Here is a 26,285-nt window from a genome sequence, read left to right as displayed (position 1 = left end):
ATATCCCAGCAGGGGCATGATCGTAGGTCGCTGTCACGCATTAAGATTTCGTTAACTATCAACGATATTGTTAACAAAATCGTTATGTGTGACGGTACCAGTACAGTAGGATTTGAAAATGTATATATTTTTTTAACCTATTTGTGTGTGTAACAACTCATAGTACAATGAGCGACAGGGCAAAAAAAAAAAAAAAGCATAAAAATCTGTCATACATTGCAGATATGAGTTGTTGCAAACACAAAATTTGTGTACGGCGCACGGTGTGAGTTGGTGCAAACTTTATTTTAGAACAAGAAATCAAATATGGTTAACCAAATAAAACAATTTATTAGGGGTGACAGAAAACGAAAAATGGGGAAAGGTTCAAGGGCTGGGAATGTCCGCTATAAACGGAGACTGATATCCCCCAGTTTGGGAGTGGGTGGAGGTGGAGGAGGAGGAGGAGGAACCACCGTATTGAAGGATGCTGGATGGTATGCCAATGTCTGACCACCCTGTGGTCGACGGTGGCGAGAATGCCAACGCAGGAGGGGAGGGAGGAGGCACAACCAGTGTCCTTGGCTCTGTGGGCTGGCTCTGGCTACTCCTGCTCCGGTTAGACCCCTGCCGAGAGCTTGGTGCAGGTATCGGAGCAGCCAGAGCCGGCGTAGCGGGTGAGGTTCTGGCCCGTTTTCTCCTCTCTCCCTCTGGGTGTTGTTCCTCCTGCCGTCTGTGGGTCCTTGAAGGCCTTGCAGGAGCAGGACTTTGCGGCTTTCTTCGATGGTGTCGGCGGCGGTGGCCCTCGGCACGCGGAGTTTGGTGTGGCTGCTCTGCAGCAGGAGTCGGAGTCATGCTAGCCAGCGAGGGGACTACGGGCATTGTAGTCGCTGACTGCATGACCCGAGCCTGCTGCAGAGCAGTAACGTACGCATTGTTGCAGGCCTGCATCACCGAAATCTGGAGTTCCGGCGTAAGATGTTCCACCATGCCCTTCGCAATGGCACTAAAGAAATGTTTGGCCGGCCTCGAGAGCTCGGATTCCATATTTTCAAGGCGCCGGTCGATATTGGACAGAGCAGTGTCCATTCTATCGCCCAGCGCCTTGAAACAATTCTGGAATACCGTGCTTAAATGTAAAAATTCGGGCAGTAGCGGCCTGTCCGAGGCCCGCTGACGCTGTCGGGATAACCCAAAGGAAGGAGCGCCAGTGGCCTCGGGCAGGGGAACATCTGATGGACCGGCTGCCGGTTCTCCAGATGGTGGTGCAAGCCTACTGTCGCTGTGGGATGGCTGTGACGGTCCAGATGGCGATTCACGAAGGACCGCTCCAGAGGGACGAACAGGCTCGAGGGTGCTGCTGTGTGTTCTGTGGAAACATAAGGAAAACATTAGTATACAAAATATAACATTTCACATTCTCCACCTCCTGTGTGTAATAAAAAGTTAACATTGCATCACAAACTGTTAACTTTTAGATAATTGTAAAGGGTCAGTACCGTCTGTCAGTCCTAACGGTTTCCAAATTTTTTTTAGGGCTAGCTGCATGTCAGGGCTGACACGACCAATCAGCGCCGGCCACAGTCCTCCTTACTCCCCGCACTGAATGCCTGTCGCCCGCATACTCCCCTCTGTCATGGATAAAATCTTACCGGCGGTAACCGTTGCCGCCGTTAAGATGTAACCCAAATTTTAGTATTGACACTGCCGATGAGGCATCAATATTAAAAATTGGAAATTTTGGGGGTTTAAAAATTTACAAGCTATACTCAACCATGTTTGCCGTTTGTAACGGCCGGCATGGTTTATGCTTATCGTTGTAACTGTCATGACATCACGGACATGTGACCGAGACGTCATCACAGGTCCTGCGATCAGACCAACCCTGGGTACAAAACCTGCCGTAAACTACATGGTCTCCCGTGTCAATTATTTTAACGTTATAGGAAACGGTGATAACCCTGGATGTGCAATATACTACGCCACAATGAAATTTTACTAGTGGCTGCCCAATATACTATGTGTCTGTGTGCTGTATACTACGTCATTGGCCAACGTAAATGGATGGCCAACAAACTACTTGGCTGGGGAATATACTATGTGAATATGCATGTTGGAGAGTACACGATGTGCGGGAATAATGTGTGGGAATAATACTTACTGTCGGCGGCTAAGGGCAGGTCTCAGGAACTGCAGAATCCTGTTATATTTGTAAGGTATTGACCTTGCCGCTGCAGCACCACTACGAGCCGCTCCCTCCTTTTTCAGGCCCCGATTGAAACGGTCCTTCATGGAGCGCCATCTGGTCTTCAATTTTTTGACTGTGGAAAAGGCAAACAATTAGTTGGAGAGAAAATTTTATTGATAACACAACTGTGTGTGATGATACAAAAGTAGAACACATCACAGACGGTTGTGTATCCTGATAGTTCAGAGCGGCATTTTGGCAATACTTACCAAATTTAGTTTGGTCACTGGGTGAAGCGCTGTCAAAGCCATCCCACAGTGATTTGGCTACCTCAGTCCACATCCGTTTCAAAACCACCTGGTCCGCGTGCCGGGGGTCACAGGGGTCCCACAACGGGGCTCGCACCTGGATTGATGCAACCATGACATCCACATCAATGCTCTCTTCTTGGTCCCGTTGTGAAACCTAGAATTATAGGAAAACATAAATGTTTGCAATATAAAAACAAATTGGTCTCCCTCCCTTCTTCCCCCCCAACCCCCTCCAAAAAAAAAAAAAAAAAAAAGGAAAACAAAATTATATAAAAAAAAAAAAAAGGGGGACTACGTTGTTTTTAAAAATACTTACTCGCCGTCTTGCCACCACAGCTTGGCCCTCAGGTCGCTGCTCCTGCTGGCTGGGTTCCTCCTCACTTGAAGAAGCCTGGAAAATAGTTGTAAAAAATTGAGTGACACTAGAAATGACACAGAATAATAAGCAACAGAAGATCATGTACTCACCGGACTCCCCTGCGGTGTCGTGTGGCTCGAGTCACTCGCCATTGCTATTAAATTCTAAAATGAAAAAAAAAAATATATATTTACTATGCACAACACAGAGGCACATATTGTAAAATATCCAAAATCCATACATTAACATTACAACCACAACGAACAGTGCACTCACAGTACAATACCAACTGACCAAGCGCTGAACAAACAACACCGCCATACATTAAAAGAAAAAACAATGGCAGAGACTACACAATGCCAGAGTATAGCAAAAGCATAATACCAGTCCCAGGAAAGATAAAATAAATAAACAACAGAGCCTGTATACTAATCCAAAAAGACACAGATTTTTTTTATGCCACAATTTACAACATTGATTTCCAAAAAGGCCCAAGAAAAGGCAAACCATACCGCCATACGTTACAATAGAAAAAAAGACCAAAAAAGAGTATGGCGACATATGAAGCCCTAAAATTCTTCAGAACCTGATAAGAACATATTTATATTAAAAAAAAAATGGAACAACCGCATGCACAGAACAACCCAAACAGCAAAGAAAAAAAAAAATAAATAAATAAAAATAAATAAATGTCATCCTGGATAGACCACCATACTTTACAATAAAATCAACAAGGCCGGAGACAATGAAACGCCATCAAATAGCGCCAGAAATATACATCACAACCAGAATAAAAAAACACCACACCAAAATTGGAAACTAAAAGTCAATCCTGGATACACCACCATACTTTACAATAAAATCAACAAGGCCGGAGACAATGAACGCCATCATATAACGCCAGAAATATACATCACAACCAGAATAATACACCAATGTCCATATACACTACAGTGCAGAACTACATACACAACTTGCAATACAATAAAAAACATTACAATGCGCAGAATCATTCTATACTTACATCTCTTGAAGCAGAGCTCTGGTAGGTAGGTCTGGTCTGTCTGGTATGCTGTAGCCAAAGTGACAAACAATGCAAAAATGTATGGGGGATGTTTTTTCACTGTCTAGACATAGTCTAGACACTTTTTAATTAACGACGCATGCGTCGCACAACGCACGTACGACGCACACACTTGCGTCTCTTGCGTTGTCAATAGGTTTCAATGGGGATTATAACGCAATTACGACGCACGGGCGACGCACGCGTTTTTACGACGCTACAAAAATGCAACATGTAGCGTCGGCCGCGCCCCGCCAGGTGCGGCCAAACGACGCATGCGTCGTGCGTTGTGCAAAAACGCATGACAACGCATGTACATGCGCCCCCAATGTTAAAGATAGGGGCGCATGACGCATGCGTCGTTATGCGTCGACGACGCTGCGTTGCAAGACGCAAATGTGAACGTAGCCTTAGATACTGGCAGATTATGCAGATTAATGTGAAATGCCCTCTCTCTAATAATGATAGCTGGACATTAGATGACAAGCGTGTTTGATTCTAGCTTGTGATCAGCAGGACCCGCACTCCTTCTGTAACTGGTGAATTATGTGTTACTTTGTAGTGTCCTTGTTATCTGTACATGCCCCAGCTTATTGTAAAGTACTGCAGAATATATCTCAGCATTATATAAATTATTACTGTATACCGGGAGCATCCCAGGACAGTGATTGTGAGCCAGGAGCACTCCATAAGACTTGGCATATACTGTAAGTGCACCACAAGACCCCCTATATCGAGAACACCCCTCCAGACTCATTGTATACCAGGAGCCCCCCGGGAGACACAGGTAAGTACCGTCACTCCGAGGGCCTGGCATCCATTGCACCTGGCCCAGAGCATCAGTATCATCTGGAATCTCTCTCAATCAGAGCGGAGATGATTGTAAGATCCCTCCGGGTAGATTTCTTTATTTTGGACCTTGTTTCTGGTCTCTGCTTTTCTTAGTGACTGGTTTTCTCTGATGTCAGATTATAGGATATGATGTGGGGTAGGCGGGGGACGTGGTCCTGTCCTTTATGTGGCGGCACTGCTGGCATTTTCAGCACTTGGGTAATTAGCTGCAGATCAGCATTTCTTTCTGTCATCTGTAAAGGTACCTTCACACTAAGCGACTTTACAACGATAGCGATCCGTGACGTTGCAGCGTCCTGGATAGCGATATCGTTGTGTTTGACAAGCAGCAGCGATCAGGATCCCGCTGTGAGATCGCTGGTCGTTGCTGAAAGTCCAGAACTTTATTTAGTCGCTGGATCTCCCGCTGTCATCGCTGAATCGGTGTGTGTGACGCCGATCCAGCGGTCTTCACTGGTAACCAGGGTAAACATCGGGTTACTAAGCGCAGGGCCGCGCTTAGTAACCCGATGTTTACCCTGGTTACCATTGTAAAAGTAAAAAAAAAAAAAACACACTCACATTCCGGTGCCCGGCGTCCGCTTCCCTGCACTCCTCCTGCATCCTGTGTAAGTGCCGGCCGTAAAGCAGAGCGGTGACGTCACCGCTCTGCTCTGTGGGAGATGTCGGAGATGTTCGGCACTGACACAGGATGCAGGAGGAGTGCAGGGAAGCGGACGCCGGGCACCGGAATGTGAGTATGTGTTGTTTTTTTTTTACTTTTACAATGGTAACCAGGGTAAACATCGGGTTACTAAGCGCGGCCCTGCGCTTAGTAATCCGATGTTTACCCTGGTTACCAGGGGACTTCGGCATCGTTGGTCGCTGGAGAGCCGTCTGTGTGACAGCTCTCCAGCGACCACACGACTAAACAGCGACGCTGCAGCGATCGGCATCGTTGTCTGTATCGCTGCAGCGTCGCTTAGTGTGAAGGTACCTTAACTCTACTAGGATTTGCTGGAAACCAGGCAGAAAAAGAGCAGTCGGCCTCATAACGGGGGCTCTGCATATGTGCGGGAGCAGAGCACCATGGGAAACATTTCCCAGCATAATGAGTGCAGAGATTTTCACACATGGACCCCCTGAGGGTGATGGCGGAGCTGTGCCCATATCATCTGATCAGCGGCACTAATCTCCTGAGTATAATTAGTGCTTGCCATGTGCCGGATCAGCCGGCGCTCTGCTCACACCTGCCGCACCACCAAGCTACACAAACCAAAGGGGGCAGCAGAGGTCTGGAGGACGCAACATGGCGGCACGTGAGGGTTGGAGTTACAATTGGGGGGCTTCCACTGTTTAGGTACATCAGGGGGTCTCCAAATGCGACATGGCACCCACCACTGATTCCAGCTAATTTTCCGTTCAAGAAGTCAAATGGCGCTCCCTCCCTTCCGAGCCCTGCCATGCACCCAAACAGTGGTTTACCCCCACATATGGGGTATCTGCGAACTGAGGAGAAATTACACAACAACTTTTGAAAACCTTTGTGAAAATTTTTTAAAAAAATGGTTCCAAAGCACTTTTTTGTTTTCCTTCCACGTTGCTTTAGTTCTCCAGAAGCCCCTGAAGAGTTAATAAACTTCTTGAATGTGGTTTTGAGCACCTTGAGGGGGCAGTTTTTAGAATGGTGTCACTTTTGGGTATTTTCTGTTATATAGCCCTCCCAAAATAATTACTTCAAATGTGAGGCGGTCTCTAAAATATTTTTTATATATTTTGTTGGAAAAATGAAAAATTGCTGGTCAACTTTTAACCCTTATAACATCCTGACAAAAAATATATATATTTCCAAAATTGTGCTGATGTAAAGTAGACATGTGGGAAATGTTATTTATTAACGATTTTGTGTGACATAACTCTGTGATTTAAGGGCCTAAGAATTCAAAGTTGGAAAATTGCAAAATAGCAAAATTTTCACCAAATTTCCATTTTTTTAATAAATAAATGCAGGTAATATCAAAGAAATGTTACCAGTAACATGAAGCACAATGTGTCCCGAGAAAACAGTGTAATAATCAGCGGGATCCATGGAAGCTCCAGAGTAATAACCTCATAAAGGGACGGTGGTCAGAAGTGTAATAATTGGCCGGTCATTAAGGGGTTAACGTGTACAGAGAAAAGAAAACGCTGAATGTTCCCCAGAATAAGGCGGAAGACGGAAGAAAACACAGTCAGCACTGAGAGCACGGACACCGAAGAAATACACAACTCTGGGGGAAAAACAGCACTGAGAGATCGGACACCGCAGAATCACAGAACTAAGGGGGAAAAACAGCACTGAGAACACGGACACCGCAGAATCACAGAACTAAGGGGGAAAAACAGCACTGAGAACACGGACACCGCAGAATCACAGAACTAAGGGTATGTTCACACGTTCCTGATTTCAATCCTTTTTTTTTGAGGACTAAAACCGCAGCTCTTGGCAGAAAACGCAGGTGCGTTTTTGGTGCGTTTTTTTATGCAGTTTTCTCTGCAGATTGTCTGTGTTGGACACAAATAAAGCTTTAACTGCAGTGGGGGAAAAAAAAAAAGAAATGATGTCATTTCCTTGTCCAACCCTTTTCTTCTTCCATCCCTCCATTTTGGGACTAAACACCAAAATGAGTGGACGTGTTTTGAATGACAGCGCTCCGCAGAGTGCTGAGCGTAGCCCAGATCACAGCCCGCGGATCCAGCTCTATCCAGCTATTTAAGTCTACGTTCACATTTGCGGTCTGCGCCGCATGCGTCATGCGCCCCTATATTTAACATGGGGGCGCATGGACATGCGTCGCACTTGCGTTTTGCGCCGCATGCGTCACTGCAGCGCACGCATCCGGGCGCAGGACGCAGCAAGTTGCATTTTTGCTGCGTCCAAAATCAATCAAAAAAAGGACGCATGCGGCGCAAAACGCAGCGTTGTGCATGCGTTTTTGTTTGCGTTGTGTGTTGCGGCGCCGACGCTGCGGCGCACAACGCAAATGTGAACATAGCCTAAGTGCCACGTATTTAAGTGCCACGTATTTAAGTGTTTAAGTGCCACGTATTTCAGTGCCACGTATTTCAGTGCCACGTATTTCAGTGCCACGTATTTCAGTGCCACGTATTTCAGTGCCACGTATTTAAGTGTTTAAGTGCCACGTATTTCAGTGCCACGTATTTCAGTGCCACGTATCACGTATTTAAGTGCCATGTATTTAAGTGCCACGTATCACGTATTTAAGTGCCACGTATCACGTATTTAAGTGCCACGTATCACGTATTTAAGTGCCACGTATCACGTATTTAAGTGCCACGTATTTAAGTGCCACGTATTTCAATGCCACGTATTTAAGTGCCACGTATTTAAGTGCCACGTATCACGTATTTAAGTGCCACGTATTTAACTGCCACGTATTTAAGTGCCACATATCACGTATTTAAGTGCCACGTATTTAAGTGCCACGTATCACGTATTTCAGTGCCACGTATTTAAGTGCCACGTATCACGTATTTCAGTGCCATGTATCACGTATTTCAGTGCCACGTATTTAAGTGCCACGTATCACGTATTTCAGTGCCACGTATCACGTATTTCAGTGCCACGTATCACGTATTTCAGTGCCACGTATCACGTAAATCACGTATTTCAGTGCCATGTATCACGTATTTCAGTGCCACGTATTTAAGTGCCACGTATCACGTATTTAAGTGCCACGTATCACGTATTTAAGTGCCACGTATTTAAGTGCCACGTATTTCAATGCCACGTATCACGTATTTAAGTGCCACGTATTTAACTGCCACGTATTTAAGTGCCACATATCACGTATTTAAGTGCCACGTATTTAAGTGCCACGTATCACGTATTTCAGTGCCACGTATTTAAGTGCCACGTATCACGTATTTCAGTGCCACGTATTTAAGTGCCACGTATCACGTATTTCAGTGCCACGTATCACGTATTTAAGTGCCACGTATCACGTATTTCAGTGCCACGTATCACGTATTTCAGTGCCACGTATCACGTATTTCAGTGCCACGTATTTAAGTGCCACATATCACGTATTTAAGTGCCACGTATCACGTATTTCAGTGCCACGTATCACATATTTAAGTGCCACGTATTTAAGTGCCACGTATCACGTATTTAAGTGCCACGTATCACGTATTTCAGTGCCACGTATCACACATATATATAACGTATAACACACTGACAGGAGCCATAGTTCCTGTCGGTGTGTCACTGCGCATGCGCGAGCGAGTTTGCCGGCGGTCATTGACCCCGGCACTCTCGCTTAACGGCAGTGCTGCGTGGGAAAGTTCAACGCAGCTGTACTGCCGTTAACCGAGACGCCAGAGCCATTGAACTCCGGAACAGTACGCGATACACTGCTAGGAGCTTCGCTCCTGGCAGTGTATCGCCGGAGAGCAGGGGATCGGGGTGGGACACTCGTTTTATGGATTCTGCGGACAGGGAGTATGAATTTTATTTTTTATTTTGGGATTTTTTTCTAGGGGATCGAGGGCTTCGCCTACCAGTGTGCTGTTGGTGAGTATATACTCTGTGTTATATGTTGTATGTACTGTGTGTCATGTATGTGTATTGTGTGTGTTTTGTGTAACTTTACAACTGTGCTAAGTCGCCGGACACAGGGACAACTCTCCCATCCTAATACCGGATGGGAGTAGTAGTCCCATACGGCGACTTAGCACAATGGTGGCACTAGCGTCGCATGGGGACACACACACACACACACATACATACATACATACCAAATCAATCAAACGGCCGACACGATCCCCATGCGACGGTATGCCTCCATGTCTCTCCGCCCACGCACTTCCTGCTGCAGCGGCTCTGCACCACAAACCGCAATAAAACCCGCAGATATATTTTTTATCTGCGGGTTTTACTGCGGGTTTGACCTCACAATGGAGGTCTATGGGTGCAGAACCGCTGCTGTTTCGGACAAAGGCTACGTTCACATTTGCGGTCAGCGCCGCAGCGTCGGGCGCCGCAGCATGCGTCATGCGCCCCTATATTTAACATGGGAGCGCATGGACATGCGTTGTGCTGCGTTTTGCGCCGCATGGCCGCAAGCGTTGGACGCAAGAAACGCTTCAAGTTGCATTTTTTTTGCGTCCAACTTTCGGCCAAAAAGGACGCATGCGGCGCAAAACGCAGCGTTTTGCCGCGTTTTTGTCTGCGTTGTGCGCTGCGGCGCCGACGCTGCGGCGCACAACGCAAATGTGAACGTAGCCAAAGAAGTGACATGCTCCTTTTTTCCCGCAGCTATTCAGCGCGGCTTTTTTTTGGAAATTCAGGATCGTGTGCACAGTGGTTCCTGTTTTCCATAGGGTACATTGTACTGTACCCTGCATGGAAAAAAGCTGCGGAACCGCAGCTGCAAAACCGCTGCGGTTCCGCGGTAAAAAACGCACTGTGTGAACATGGCCTAAGGGTATGTGTCCACGTTCAGGATTGCATCAGGATTTGGTCAGGATTTTACATCAGTATTTGTAAGCCAAAACCAGGAGTGGATGATAAATGCAGAAGTGGTGCATATGTTTCTATTATACTTTTCCTCTAATTGTTCCACTCCTGGTTTTGGCTTACAAAATACTGATGTAAAATCCTGACCAAATCCTGATGCAATCCTGAACGTGGACACATACCCTAAGGGGGAAAAACAGCACTGAGAACACGGACACCGCAGAATCACAGAACTAAGGGGGAAAAACAGCACTGAGAACACGGACACCGCAGAATCACAGAACTAAGGGGGGAAAACAGCACTGAGAACACGGACACCGCAGAATCACAGAACTAAGGGGGGAAAAACAGCACTGAAACACGGACACCGCAGAATCACAGAACTAAGGGGGAAAAACAGCACTGAGAACACGGACACCGCAGAATCACAGAACTAAGGGGGGAAAAACAGCACTGAAACACGGACACCGCAGAATCACAGAACTAAGGGGGAAAAACAGCACAGAGCACGGACACTGCAGAAGTACACAACTAAGGGGGAAAAGAACCTACAGCCCTAGTGCAGTGATGGGGAACGTGCTGGGAGTTGTAGTACTACAGCCCTAGTGCAGTGATGGGGACGTGCTGGGAGTTGTACTACAGCCCTAGTGCAGTGATGAGGACGTGCTGGGAGTTGTAGTACTACATACCTAGTGCAGTGATGGGGACGTGCTGGGAGTTGTAGTACTACAGCCCTAGTGCAGTGATGAGGACGTGCTGGGAGTTGTAGTACTACATACCTAGTGCAGTGATGGGGACGTGCTGGGAGTTATAGTACTACATACCTAGTGCAGTGATGAGGACGTGCTGGGAGTTGTAGTACTACATACCTAGTGCAGTGATGAGGACGTGCTGGGAGTTATAGTACTACATACCTAGTGCAGTGATGAGGACGTGCTAGGAGTTGTAGTACTACATACCTAGTGCAGTGATGGAGATGTGCTGGGAGTTGTAGTACTACAGCCCTAGTGCAGTGATGAGGACGTGCTGGGAGTTGTAGTACTACATACCTTGTGCAGTGATGGGGACGTGCTGGGAGTTGTAGTACTACATACCTAGTGCAGTGATGGGGACGTGCTGGGAGTTGTACTACAGCCCTAGTGCAGTGATGAGGACGTGCTGGGAGTTGTAGTACTACATACCTAGTGCAGTGATGGGGACGTGCTGGGAGTTGTACTACAGCCCTAGTGCAGTGATGAGGATGTGCTGGGAGTTGTAGTACTACATACCTAGTGCAGTGATGAGGACGTGCTGGGAGTTGTAGTACTACATACCTAGTGCAGTGATGGGGACGTGCTGGGAGTTATAGTACTACATACCTAGTGCAGTGATGAGGACGTGCTGGGAGTTGTAGTACTACAGCCCTAGTGCAGTGATGAGGATGTGCTAGGAGTTGTAGTACTACAGCCCTAGTGCAGTGATTAGGACGTGCTGGGAGTTATAGTACTACAGCCCTAGTGCAGTGATGGGGACGTGCTGGGAGTTGTAGTACTACAGCCCTAGTGCAGTGATGAGGACGTGCTGGGAGTTGTGGTACTACAGCCCTAGCGCAGTGGTCAGGACGTGCTGGGACTTATAGTTCTATGCTCTGACACATGGTCATGTACTGTTACATACTTAGGCAGTTAACTGGTTCATGCAGCTTTACATGAACACCCGAGCCTTACACTATGGCTGGTCCAAGTAACTAAAGCAATTGTTACCATCCACCTCTCGTGTCTCCCCTTTTCCTCATAGTTTGTAAGCTTGCGAGCAGGGCCCTCATTCCTCCTGGTATCTGTTTTGAACTGTGATTTCTGTTATGCTGTAATGTCTATTGTCTGTACAAGTCCCCTCTATCATTTGTAAAGCGCTGCGGAATATGTTGGCGCTATATAAATAAAATTATTATTATTATTGTCGCAGCTGCGTCGTTACCACCTGGTCACACAAGATTACACATGTACACACTGGCCACCGTCTGGTGACATGAATATCACCTTACAGCCGCAATGAGCCACCGTCCCGTCACCTCACCGAAAAGGCGGGAATCTGACCAACCGCTCACAGATTATGTGCGCGTGCGCAATTTTCACGCCACTCAAAATGGCGGCCGCTCTAGAGCTCGGATCATAAAATGCCGGCGACAACTAGAAAGAGTGCAAACTGAGCAGCAGCCACCGAGCACATCCTATCTATCGAGGCTCCGTTATCCGTCCACAGAAGCGCTCGTATCCCGGACTGCACAGCTCCACAGCCGTCCGCACTCCGTGACTCCAGCCTACAGCGGGGACCTCACACACCGACACTTTATTAGTGATGCACAGGAGACGTCCGGTCACCGCGGAACCCTGCGCTCTCACAGCCGCTGCCTCCGCTGTTCAAGAAGCTTCCACTGACTGACCCATCTCGCCCAGGCTGACAGAGCGGCTGCCTCACTCTCTCTCAGTAAAGCGCGCATGCGTGGCGTGAATCCGGGGCTAGCCGCAACAAGAAGTGTCGCAGAGACGCGCTTGCGCAGTACAGGTTGTGCGCAGCAGCTGTACGTTACCAGTAACCAGACTGAGGAGAATTGTATATAAGCAGTACAGGAACAGGGCTATGACGTCAGCACCGTGTGACCATGAGCCGCGGACTATGACGTCAGCACCGTGTGACCATGAGCCGCGGGGTATGACGTCAGCACCGTGTGACCATGAGCCGCAGGCTATGTCAGCACCGTGTGACCATGAGCCGCGGGCTATGACGTCAGCACCGTGTGACCATGGGCCGCGGACTATGACGTCAGCACCGTGTGATCATGAGCCGCGGACTATGACGTCAGCACCGTGTGACCATGAGCCGCGGACTTTGACGTCAGCACCGTGTGACCATGAGCCGCGGACTACGACGTCAGCACCCTGTGACCATGAGCCGCGGACTATGACGTCAGCACCGTGTGACCATGAGCCGTGGACTATGACGTCAGCACCGTGTGACCATGAGCCGCGGACTATGACGTCAGCACCGTGTGACCATGAGCCGTGGACTATGACGTCAGCACCGTGTGACCATGAGCCGCGGACTATGACGTCAGTAACGTGTGACCATGAGCCGCGGACTATGACGTCAGCACCGTGTGACCATGAGCCGTGGACTATGACGTCAGCACCGTGTGACCATGAGCCGCGGACTTTGACGTCAGCACCGTGTGACCATGAGCCGCGGGCTATGACGTCGGCACCGTGTGACCATGAGCCGCGGACTTTGACGTCAGCACCGTGTGACCATGAGCCGTGGACTATGACGTCAGCACCGTGTGACCATGAGCCGCGGACTATGACGTCAGCACCGTGTGACCATGAGCCGCGGACTATGACGTCAGCACCGTGTGACCATGAGCCGCGGACTATGACGTCAGTACCGTGTGACCATGAGCCGCGGACTTTGACGTCAGCACCGTGTGACCATGAGCCGCGGGCTATGACGTCAGCACCGTGTGACCATGAGCCGCGGACTATGACGTCAATACCGTGTGACCATGAGCCGCGGGCTATGACGTCAGCACCGTGTGACCATGAGCCGCGGACTTTGACGTCAGCACCGTGTGACCATGAGCCGCGGGCTATGACGTCGGCACCGTGTGACCATGAGCCGCGGACTATGACGTCAGCACCCTGTGACCATGAGCCGCGGACTATGACGTCTGCACCGTGTGACCATGGGACGCGGACTATGATGTTCATATTGTCCACTGCAGGTGACCAAGACTCATTGATCCGGGGGGCAGGTTTGTTGTTTTGGAGGCATCTCTGAGGGGTAAACCTATTACCTTGTGTAATGTATATGCTCCGAATACAGGACAGATCCGTTTTTTGCAGAAGGAATTTTCTTTACTCCAGAAACATCTGCCGGTGTCTTCACTAATAGGAGGGGATGTTAATGTCCTCTTTCCAGGAAGGTCTGGTGCTCTCCCTCACTAAATGTAGTTAGATTAGCATTGGAATTCAGGAAACCGATAAGCGCCGACTCCTTGTCTGACTTGTAAGTTCACACTAGGTGTTTTTCAGCATTTTTTTCTCTGCAGCAAAACCTGATCTCTTGGCAGGAAAGAAGCTGCAGAAAAAGCAGGTTTTCCTTGTTTTTTGTGCCTTTTTTTGCGATTTTGGCATGCTAGATTTGTCTATTGTAAATGCTGATAAAGCTTAGGCTACTTTCACACTAGCGTCGGGCCGACGTACTGACGCTAGCAGTGAATGCGCCGCACAACGGGGCAGCGGATGCATTTTTCCAGCGCATCCGCCGCCCCATTGTGAGGTGCGGGGAGGTGGGGGCGGATTTCATGGTCACACGGTGCTGACGTCAAGCACTTTTGCAGGATGCGTTTTGTCAACCAAACGACGCATAGCGGCGTGCAGTGCACGACGCTAGTGTGAAAGAGGCCTTAGTGTTAAAAAAAAGTGCTATTCTATAGAATCAGGTTTTGGCACAAAAAACGGAGCAAAATCTGATACCTGTGTTTTTGGTGCATTTTTTCACCACCCATTCATTTAAATGGGTGAAAAATTTCTGAAAGAAATGACCTGCTCCATTGTGTGAAAAACCATAGAAAGCACAAAATCCTGATGCCCCACTATCATCCATCAGCCCTATAAATAATAATAATAATCTTTATTTATATAGCGCCAACATATTCCGCAGCGCTTTACAGTTTCAGTATTGTCGGCCGTTTTCCTCGGTCCGAGACAATCGCAGCATGCTATAGGTGCGAGTGAGACAGCGCACACCACTCGGATATCATCCGAGTGCTGTGCGTTATAAGGGGACCCCAGCAATGGAGGAGATGGAGAAATTCATTTCTCCGCCTCCTCTGCAGCTGTGCTCCGATCCTCCATGTGCGAGAGACTCGGAGCACAGACGCATGACACTCGGCTCCTGCTCTGCTGCGAGCAGGGGCCGAGTGTCATTAGCATATCGCATCCGATGATCTCACATCGGATGCAATACACCAGTGTGACGCCGGCCTAATAGGCTTAATTGTTGGTTACACCAATAAGGAGCAGGTGGGTTTTGTCCCCTTCGGTCAGGGTGGTGACAACACTAGATGGGCGATAGATCTAATAGATGTATCTAATATAAATACCTTACAAACCCTCATATTGAGCCTTGATGCAGAGAAGGCTTTGACAGCCTTAATTGGTCTTTCTTGTTGGAAACAATGAAGACGTTTGGTGTCTCGGGACCTTTCCTAACGGCTCTAAGGGCATTATCCATCCCGGACATTACTAAATACTACTGGGCGGCTCACCTGAGAAGGATTCCATCATAGGCTTCATTATAGGCTTCTAATAATGGACAGAAATAGAAAAATTATGGTTGGCCCCAATTCATCCAAATTCCCTTTTGTGGACAACTAAGTCCATCAAGATACATTGGGCTCTATGGGGAGGGAGGTTTGGCTTTCATATGAGGCGGTTTCATCATTTAGTCAGTTATCCATCAACCTCTGATCCCAAGTATTCTGGATTCCACAATGGACCACCTGTGGATTTTGGCGGGTTTATTCCGATTTGCGGACTTGGTGGATGGGGACACGCTGGAGCTTCTTTGACGCTATCAAGTCTAAATTTGCTATAACCAATAGAGTTTTTCCAGTTTATGCAGATTAAACATCTCGCTTCCTCGTTGTACGGCTCGTTGAAGGTATCTTTACTAATTTTGAAAGGATATGCAAAATGGGCCCGTTGACTAAAGAGTTAATATTGGACATTTATAGGGTTATAAACTACCCTCGGGGCCACCAGTCAAAACATCCCTATGTGAGCAGATGGGAGTCTATTCTTGGGAGCGGGCTGGTCCATTTAGGAAAAGGCAGCCAAGTGGTCTATCAGGAGCGCCAGTATATCGATGTTTCCGTATCATACTCCGGAGCTCCTCCACAGACTGAATCCTCAGCTCACAAATCTACGCTGGCGAGAGAGCTCAGCGGTGGGCTCCAGTATCATATATCTTCTGGTCCCGCTAGAGTTTGGCCGGATTTTCGGAGGATGTGAAAGTCTTAATTTGCAGAGGTCTCTATGTGGAGGTTGCGCTCGATCCTGCTGTATACCTACTAAACGTTCCTCCTAGGTATGGGGAAGAGCTCAGTTAGGTCACCACTACATACACTGCCTGCAGCGAGGTGCTTGATCGCTCTTCATGGAAGCGGACCTCTCCTCCCACTCATCAAGGTTTATTACATAGAATAGCTGACATTCCTAGGAAGGAATATATGTCGGCATTGATGGGTGTGAGAGTGGACGGTTTGAGGTTGGGCTCCCTGGGACTACTATTGGGCTCAAAATAACAGCTAGGTTTTCTGTTTCTTCCTACCCTTGCGTCTTCCCTCCCCCACATCTTTGTGTGTGTCCTGCCTTTTTATGTGATGTTCATCTGTCAAGTATTCTGTTATGAATTCAAGGACGGAGTCAGTCTAATGTGGCGTCGAATATAACCTTTATGGAGACCTACTTGAACTTTAGCTCTTACTGTTTTACTATGCAATTTGGTCAGTCACCACTAGGGGGAGTGTTCCCCAACAATACATTTTTATTGTACTTCGTGTTTGAGGTTTCTTGAAGTTGATTCCTTTATGTAATTGTTAAATTTAATAACAATTACAGTTATTAAAAAGGAGATATCTGGGACTTTATGAAAAACAAAGAATATGCCTAAGCACTAACAGGCAGATAAGTGTTACTTACCTGTCGGTTGTGCACGGCGTCGCTCTTCACCACAGACCGCTCCTGCCGGAGATTCAGCTGCATCTGCTGACATAACGTAGACAGAGCTGCAGATTCTCTTCCACTCTGGTCTACTGACAGGGTGGGATTGCCGACGTCTGCTGGATTCCCGCTGCATATCTGGGGGAGCAAGCTGTCAATCATAATGACATCGGAAGTCACACCCCATCGTGTGAGCAGAAACAGCTGAATCCATGGCAGGAGCCGTCTGTGACGGAAAAGAATGGTGTCGGGCACATTTTTTGTTTTTTTTTTTCCATAAAGTTCCAGATATACCCTTTAAGACTGGAATACAAAATTCTATTCATCACTTGTGGCTGTAATCTTGTGTAACTGTCTGCCAATAAACAATGAAACTCCATACAGCAACTCCATTCTAGCTCATTCCAGAGATGACTGGATCGGCGTTACTGCACTGAGGTTGTAGGACTGTCCGCTATCTCTTCTGTTTGAGGGTCTTAGGCCATGGTCACACCATCAGTATTTGGTCAGTATTTTACCCCAGTATTTGTAAGCCAAACCCAGGTGAGGAAAAGTATAATGGAAACACGTTACTGCTTCTGTATTTATCACCCACTCCTGGTTTTGGCTTACAAATACTGATGTAAAATACTGACCAAATACTGACCGTAGCCTTAGGCCGGCGTCATACTGGCGAGTTTTACGGACGTAAGGGCACAGAAACTACGTCCGTAAAACTCGCATAACATACGGCACAATTATTCTCAATGGGGCTGCTCCTATCAGCCGTATATTACGGTTCAGTATTATACGGCTTTCTACGGCCGTACAAAATCGCAGCATGCTGCGTTTGTCAGCGTATTGCGCAAAAAAAAAATCGCCAATGAAAGTCTATGGGGGCGAGAAAAATACGGATTCCACACGGACCAGGAGTGTGACTTGCGAGAAATACGCAGCGGTGTTAGTGAAAAGTCGGTAATTCAATTGCCGGCTTTTCATTTCTCCTTCACAAACCCGACAGGATATGAGACATGGTTTACATACAGTAAACCATCTCATATCCCCCTTTTTTTTGCATATTCCACAGTACTAATGTTAGTAGTGTGTATGTGCAAAATTTCAGCGCTGTAGCTGCTAAAATAAAGGGTTAAATGGCGGAAAAAATTGGCGTGGGCTCCCGCGCAGTTTTCTCCGCCAGAATGGTAAAGCCAGTGACTGAGGGCAGATATTAAATATTTTATTATTTTGCCAAGCGAGGGCCAGGAAATGGATTGAGAGAGCAATAAATTATTAAAACAACCGCTGTCTTTATTTCATTAAAATACTTTTAAATCGTGTGTGTGTTTTTTAACCCTTTCAGACAAATGGATTAATAATGGATAGGTGTCATAATTGACGCCTCTCCATTATTAATCTGGCTTAATGTCACCTTACAATAGCAAGGTGGCATTAACCCTTCATTACCCCATATCCCACTGCTACAGGGAGTGGGAAGAGAGTGGCCAAGTGCCAGAATAGGCGCATCTTCCAGATGTGCCTTTTCTGGGGTGGCTGGGGGCAGAGGTTTTTAGCCACGGGGGGGCCAATAACCATGGACCCTCTCCTGGCTATTAATATCTGCCCTCAGTCACTGGCTTTACCATTCTGGCGGAGAAAATTGCGCGGGAGATCACGCCAATTTTTTCCGCCATTTAACCCTTTATTTTAGCAGCTACAGCGCTGAAATTTTGCACATACACACTACTAACATTAGTAGTGTGGAATATGCAAAAAAAAAAGGGGATATGAGATGGTTTACTATATGTAAACCATGTCTCATATCCTGTCGGGTTTGTGCAGGAGAAATGAAAAGCCGGCAATTGAATTACCGGCTTTTCACAGATATCGCGCTGAATGAAATCTAAATACAGAATATACACTCACCGGCTACTTTATTAGGTACACCATGCTAGTAACGGGTTGGACCCCCTTTTGCCTTCAGAACTGCCTCAATTCTTCGTGGCATAGATTCAACAAGGTGCTGGAAGCATTCCTCAGAGATTTTGGTCCATATTGACATGATGGCATCACACAGTTGCCGCAGATTTGTCGGCTGCACATCCCAAAGATGCTCCATACAAGGCAGGATGGATCCATGCTTTCATGTTGTTTACGCCAAATTCTGACCCTACCATCCGAATGTCGCAGCAGAAATCGAGACTCATCAGACCAAGCAACGTTTTTCCAATCTTCTACTGTCCAATTTCGATGAGCTTGTACAAATTGTAGCCTCAGTTTCCTGTTCTTAGCTGAAAGGAGTGGTACCCGGTGTGGTCTTCTGCTGCTGTAGCCCATCTGTCTCAAAGTTCGACGCACTGTGCGTTCAGAGATGCTCTTAGGCCTACCTTGGTTGTAACGGGTGGCGATTTGAGTCACTGTTGCCTTTCTATCAGCTCGAACCAGTCTGCCCATTCTCCTCTGACCTCTGGCATCAACAAGGCATTTCCACCCACAGAACTGCCGCTCACTGGATTTTTTTTCTTTTTCGGACCATTCTCTGTAAACCCTAGAGATGGTTGTGCGTGAAAATCCCAGTAGATCAGCAGTTTCTGAAATACTCAGACCAGCCCTTCTGGCACCAACAACCATGCCACGTTCAAAGGCACTCAAATCACCTTTCTTCCCCATACTGATGCTCGGTTTGAACTGCAGGAGATTGTCTTGACCATGTCTACATGCCTAAATGCACTGAGTTGCCGCCATGTGATTGGCTGATTAGAAATTAAGTGTTAACAAGAAGTTGGACAGGTGTACCTAATAAAGTGGCCGGTGAGTGTATATATATGTCTCAATGACATATATACATATATATATACTGTATATATGTTTTCCAGAACATTTGAGCACATAAATCCATTAGATGTCGGTTTTGCAAGCCTGCGCGAAAATCTCGCAGTACGGATGCCATACGGATTACATACGGAGGATGCCATGCGCAAAATACGCTGACACACCCTGACTACGGATCACTATTTTGGGAACATTTCTCCGTATTACGGCCGTAAAATACGGACCGTATTGTCTTACGCCGAGTGTGACGCCGGCCTCAGGCTGCCGTCATACTATCAGTATTTGGTCAGTATTTTACATCAGTATTTATAAGCCAAAACCAGGAGTGGGTGATAAATACAGATGTGGTGCATATGTTTCTATTATACTTTTCCTCTAAGGCTGTGTGCACATGTAGCAGATTTTTCTCGTTTTTTTCACAGTTTTTCGCTATAAAACCGCGAAAAAAACCGCTCACTTTAAGCATCCGATTTAATAGAATGCAATCCGTATTTTTTGTGCACATGCTGCGTTGTTTTCTTGAGCGGAATCGCATTCCATAAAAAAACGCAGCATGTTCATTAAATTTGCAGAATCGCGGGGATTCCGCACACCTAGGAATGCATTGATCTGCTTACTCCCTGCATGGGGCTATGCCCACCATGCAGGAAGTAAGCGGATCATGTGCGGTAGTTACCCAGGGTGGAGGAGAGGAGACTCTCCTCCACGGACTGGGCACCATATAATTGTTAAAAAAAAAAAAAGAATTAAAATAAAAAATATTGATATACTCACCTTCTGATGGCCCCGGAGTCTTCCCACCTCTCTGTGGTGCACACTACCGCTTCCGTTCTCAGGGATGCTGTGTGTGAAGGACCTGCGATGACGTCGCGGTCACGTGACCGTGACATCATCGCAGGTCCTGCACACAAAGCATCTATAGGAACGGAAGCCGCTGAGGAGATCGGCTGCCTTCGGAAGGTGAGAATAACCATCTTTTTTATTATTTTTAACATTATATCTTTTACTATTGATGATGCATAGGCAGCATCAATAGTAAAAAGTTGGTCACACTTGTCAAACACTATGTTTGACAAGTGTGGCCTACCTGTCAATCTGTTTTCCAAGCGATGCTACAGATCGCTTGGAAAACGCTAGCATTCTGCAAGCTAATTATGCTTGCAAAACGCTAGTTTTTAGCAGGAATACGCATACCAATTCTGCATGCGATATTCCCGCGGCAGGAGTTGCAGAATTGCCGCGGAGATTTCCGCGGCAGGAGTTGCCGCGGAGATTTCCGCGGCAATTCTGCAACGTGTGCACTTAGCCTAATTGTTCTACTCCTGGTTTTGGCTACAAATACTGATGTAAAATACTGACCAAATACTGCTAGTGTGACGGCAGCCTAATCCTCCACTACAGGGCACCACTTCTGCATTTATCACCCACTCCTGGTTTTGGCTTATAAATACTGATGTAAAATACTGGCCGTAGCCTTAAAGGGGCTCTGTCAGCGCAGAATGACTGTTGAAACCAAGCACAGGCGCTCAATGCACCCTTGGTGCGGCCTAATATTTAAGTGCACCTTACCACCTAACTTGTTTTCCATCTAGTGGCGAAAAAAATATTTAGTCGATCATCAATTATCCAAGTTCTACTTGTAAAGATGAGAGAGGCCTGTAATTGACATCATAGGTAGACCACAACTATGAGAGTCAAAGTGAGAAAACAAATCCAGAAAAATCACCTTTTATTGTTGTTTTTTTTGTTGATAAAATGGACTCTACAGCATTTACTCCAGTTTTTATCCTAGATTTGGACATACCCCTTCCTTTACCCTTCTAACCCCCTCCTTGCCCTTCCCCTGCCTATCTCTCCTATTACAATAAATAATATGTCTTAGGCCTCTTTCACACGTTCAGATAATTCCGGTACCGGAGAAATCGGTACCGGAGTTATCCGTGTGCTCACGCGGCACATCAGTGTGGCACACGTGCGGCATCCGTGTGCCGCCTGAGGACCACACGGACCGTGCAGGAGAGAGCGCTACAGTAAGCACTGTCCCCCTCGCTGTGGTGCTGAAGGCGGCATTCATCTCTTCTCCCCGCAGGAGAGAAGAGATGAAAGATCAAGTTTTTTTTTCTTTTTTGTTAAAAATAAAGTTGCTGGGACCTCCCGCCTCCCATCCCCAGTGCGCCGCCTGGCCCCTTGCAGAAGAAATACTCACCCAGCTCCCGCGATGTCTCCTCTCTCCTCTCAGCGCTGGCACCTTGTCCTGTGTGAGCGGTCACGTGGGACCGCTCATTACAGTGAGGAATATGTGCATATTCCTCACTGTAATGAGCGGTCCCACGTGAAAGCTCACACAGGACAGGCTGCCGGCGCTGAGAGGAGACATCGTGGGTGCTGGGTGAGTATTTCTTGTGCAAGGGGCCGGGCGGCGCACTGGGGATGGGAGGCGGGAGGTCCCAGCAACTTTATTTTTAACAAAAAAGAAAAAAAAACTTGATCTTTCATCTCTTCTCTCCTGCGGGGGAGAAGAGATGAATGCCGCCTTCAGCACCACACAGGGGGGACAGCGCTTACTGTAGCGCTGTCTCTCCTGCGGGCAGTACGTGCACACGGAGGAGAGTGCACACTGTTCTCCGTGTGCAAGACGCATTGCTGTACGTGCTGCCGGAGAAACACGGACATGTCTCCGTGTTTTGCATACGGACACAAGAGACATGTGCATAGACCCATTCATTTGAATGGGTCTACGTGTGTCAGTGTCTCCGGTATGTGAGAAAACTGTCACTACACGTACCGGAGACGCTGACGTGTGAAAGAGGCCTTAAGTATAGTAAAATATTGAGAAGATAAACTTAAAGAGAAGTGATATGCCACATGCACAGCTTGTTATTGATCTTAAAAAATATATATATATATTTTTTTTAAATAAAAATCTACTGAAACGAAAAAAAAATCAGGCAAAAATTATTTTTATGGACACATTGAAACGTCTTAATGAATCATAATGACTCTAAGTGATACATATCTACAGTCCATAAGTTGATATGAAGACCATAGCTGCCGTCACTGTAAAATGATGAGAATTAGTCAAAATTATCTGCTGAAGTTTCTTTTTTTTAAAAAAAAGAAAACAAAACACACAGACACCTTAAATTTTTTTGGAGACCGGGCAAAAAATTGGCAGATTTTTATAGGCTGTCCTGGAATTTCTGGCCGGCTGGCATCTTTGGATGTCAGGAGGGCAGGCGCATGGTGCAGCCGGTGATCCCATTTTCAGCCCTTTGAATGCCACAATCCAGACAGGAACAGCCAGGGGGCCGGATGTGTCCTGCACTTTGCCCAGGGCTGATGTGTACTATAGATTTGAGTGACTACAAATTATGTCCTCCATTGTGGCTACAAATACTCTTCAAAATTGCTAAGCAGGGTATTATTACCCCTCTGTAAAATATATAGTATGACCTCTGCCAGAGCCTGTCCTATTGAGCAGTGGGGGCTCCAGCAGTCAGACCCTCAGCATCTGATGGCCCTGTAATAAAATCTGTAAAAAATGGTATCCTGTATGACTTCTGCAAATGATCAGGCCACAGAAGGCAATAGATCCACCAAGAAACACAGCTGGGACCTAAAACATTGGTTACATAAGCGATCGTCATGGTTTTATCCCTTCTCCACAGTTCCTCATCATCCCTTCTCCACACAGCCCCTCATTATCCTTCTCTACACAGCCTCTCATCATCCCTTCTCCATACAGCCCCTCATCATCCCTTCTCCACAGCCCCTCATCCCTTCTCCACACAGCCCCTCATCATCATCCCTTCTCCACCCAGCCTCTCATCATCTATTCTCCACCCAGCCTCTCATCATCCCTTCTCCACACAGCCCCTCATCATCCCTTCTCCACACAGCTCATCATCCCTTCTCCACATAGCCCCTCATCATCCCTTCTCCACACAGCTCATCATCCCTTCTCCACATAGCCTCTCATCATCCCTTCTGCACACAGCCCTTCATCATCCCTTCTCCACACAGCTCATCATCCCTTCTCCACACAGCCCCTCATCATCCCTTCTCCACACAGCTCATCATCCCCTCTCCACATAGCCTCTCATCATCCCTTCTCCACACAGCCCCTCATCATCCCTTCTCCACACAGCTCCTCATCATCCCTTCTCCACACAGCTCCTCATCATCCCTTCTCCACACAGCTCCTCATCATCCCTTCTCCACACAGCCCCTCATCCCCCCTTCTCCACACAGCTCATCATCCCTTCTCCACACAACCCCTCATCCCTTCTCCACACAGCCCCTCATCATCCCTTCTCCACACAGCCCCTCATCATCCCTTCTCCACACAGCCTCTCATCCCTTCTCCACACAGCCCCTCATCATCCCTTCTCCACACAGCCCCTCATCATCCCTTCTCCACACAGCCCCTCATCATCCCTTCTCCACACAGCCCCTCATCATCCCTTCTCCACACAGCCCCTCATCATCCCTTCTCCACACAGCCCCTCATCATCCCTTCTCCACACAGCCCCTCATCATCCCTTCTCCACACAGCCCCTCATCATCCCTTCTGCACACAGCCCCTCATCATCCCTTCTCCACACAGCCCCTCATCCCCCCTTCTCCACAGTTCATCATCCCTTCTCCACAGTTCATCATCCCTTCTCCACACAGCCCCTCGTCATCCCTTCTCCACACAGCCTCTCATCATCCCTTCTCCACACAGCCCCTCATCATCATCCCTTCTCCACACAGCCCCTCATCATCCCTTCTCCACACAGCCTCTCATCATCCCTTCTCCACACGTCCCCTCATCATCCCCCTCTCCACACAGCCCATCATCATCCCTTCTCCACACAGCCTCTCATCATCCCTTCTCCACACAGCCCCTCATCATCCCTTCTCCACACAGCTCCTCATCATCCCTTCTCCACACAGCTCATCATCCCTTCTCCACACAGCCCCTTATCATCCCTTCTCTACACAGCCTCTCATCATCCCTTCTCCACATACAGCCCCCATTATCCCCCCTTCTCCACACAGCTCCTCATCATCCTTCTCTACACAGCCTCTCATCATCCCTTCTCCACACACAGCCCCCATTATCCCCCCTTCTCCACACAGCCCCTCATCATCCTTCTCTACACAGCCTCTCATCATCCCTTCTCCATACAGCCCCTCATCATCCCTTCTCCACAGCCACTCATCCCCCCTTCTCCACACAGCCACTCATCCCCCCTTCTCCACACAGCCCCTCATCATCATCCCTTCTGCACCCAGCCTCTCATCATCCCTTCTCCACAGCCCCTCATCCCCCTTTCTCCACACAGCTCCTCATCATCCCTTCTCCACAACCCCTCATCCCCCCTTCTCCACACAGCCCCTCATCATCCCTTCTCCACACAGCCCCTCATCATCCCTTCTCCACACAGCCCCTCATCATCCCTTCTCCACACAGCCTCTCATCATCCCTTCTGCACACAGCCCCTCATCATCCCTTCTCCACACAGCCTCTCATCATCCCTTCTCCACACAGCCCCTCATCATCATCCCTTCTCCACACAGCCCCTCATCATCCCTTCTCCACACAGCCTCTCATCATCCCTTCTCCACACAGCCCCTCATCATCATCCCTTCTCCACACAGCCTCTCATCATCCCTTCTCCACACAGCCCCTCATCATCCCTTCTCCACACAGCTCCTCATCATCCCTTCTCCACACAGCTCATCATCCCTTCTCCACACAGCCCCTTATCATCCCTTCTCTACACAGCCTCTCATCATCCCTTCTCCACACACAGACCCTCATTATCCCACCTTCTCCACACAGCTCCTCATAATCCCTTCTCCACACAGCCTCTCATCATCCTTCTCTACACAGCCTCTCATCATCCCTTCTCCATACAGCCCCTCATCATCCCTTCTCCACACAGCCCCTCATCCCCCCTTCTCCACACAGCCCCTCATCATCATCCCTTCTGCACACAGCCTCTCATCATCCCTTCTCCACACAGCCCCTCATCATCCCTTCTCCACACAGCCCCTCATCCCCCCTTCTCCACACAGCCCCTCATCATCATCCCTTCTGCACACAGCCCCTCATCATCTCCCTCTCCTCACAGACCCTCATAGTCATCACACTCTCCACACGGCCTCTCAATAAACAGCTCCTCATTTCCCTCCTCTCCAGCAGCTTCAGCACAACGCCGCTTCCTGCCATCGGGTCTTCACAAGCCTCAAACTGAAGGAGCCGCCGCCCCTTCCGGTGACATCACGTCCAGTCCTCACAGGATTCGCTCCATTGTAGACGGTTGAGCCTAGAGTGTATGGGCTCCTTCCAGGTCCTGACTGCAGCCCATACACTCTAGCCGGCTCACTGTGAAGATGCTAGAGTGTATGGGCTCCTTCCTGGTTCCCTGACTGCAGCCCATACACTCTAGCCGGCTCACTACTGAAGATGCTAGAGTG

The 26,285-nt window shown here is 47.9% G+C and overlaps 1 protein-coding gene across 1 annotated transcript; it reads right to left on the bottom strand.

Annotated features, from left to right (window-relative positions):
• Positions 1-214: 214 nt before the first annotated feature.
• On the bottom strand, positions 215-5,348 carry LOC143770619 (uncharacterized). The gene is made up of 3 exons (XM_077260425.1): positions 2,437-5,348; positions 2,141-2,300; positions 215-1,348 (listed from the first exon to the last, which is right to left on the bottom strand). The coding sequence occupies exons 1-3, from the start codon at positions 2,588-2,590 to the stop codon at positions 367-369; spliced, it is 1,296 nt and encodes a 431-aa protein (XP_077116540.1). The 5' UTR covers positions 2,591-5,348; the 3' UTR covers positions 215-366.
• Positions 5,349-26,285: the final 20,937 nt, after the last annotated feature.

The sequence above is a fragment of the Ranitomeya variabilis genome, chromosome 4 (genome assembly GCF_051348905.1).
Source record: "Ranitomeya variabilis isolate aRanVar5 chromosome 4, aRanVar5.hap1, whole genome shotgun sequence".
In the NCBI taxonomy this organism is placed as follows: Eukaryota; Metazoa; Chordata; class Amphibia; order Anura; family Dendrobatidae; genus Ranitomeya; species Ranitomeya variabilis.
This window is presented reverse-complemented; position numbering and strand designations above follow the sequence as displayed.

Excerpts from the sequence above, each read along its gene's own strand:
- LOC143770619 (XM_077260425.1), bottom strand. The coding sequence starts at position 2,590 with ATGGTTGCATCAATCCAGGTGCGAGCCCCGTTGTGGGACCCCTGTGAC. Across the intron at positions 2,301-2,436 it reads CAGTGACCAAACTAAATTTG|TCAAAAAATTGAAGACCAGA; the intron begins GTAAGTATTGCC and ends CCTTTTCCACAG. Across the intron at positions 1,349-2,140 it reads CCTGCCCTTAGCCGCCGACA|AACACACAGCAGCACCCTCG; the intron begins GTAAGTATTATT and ends ATGTTTCCACAG.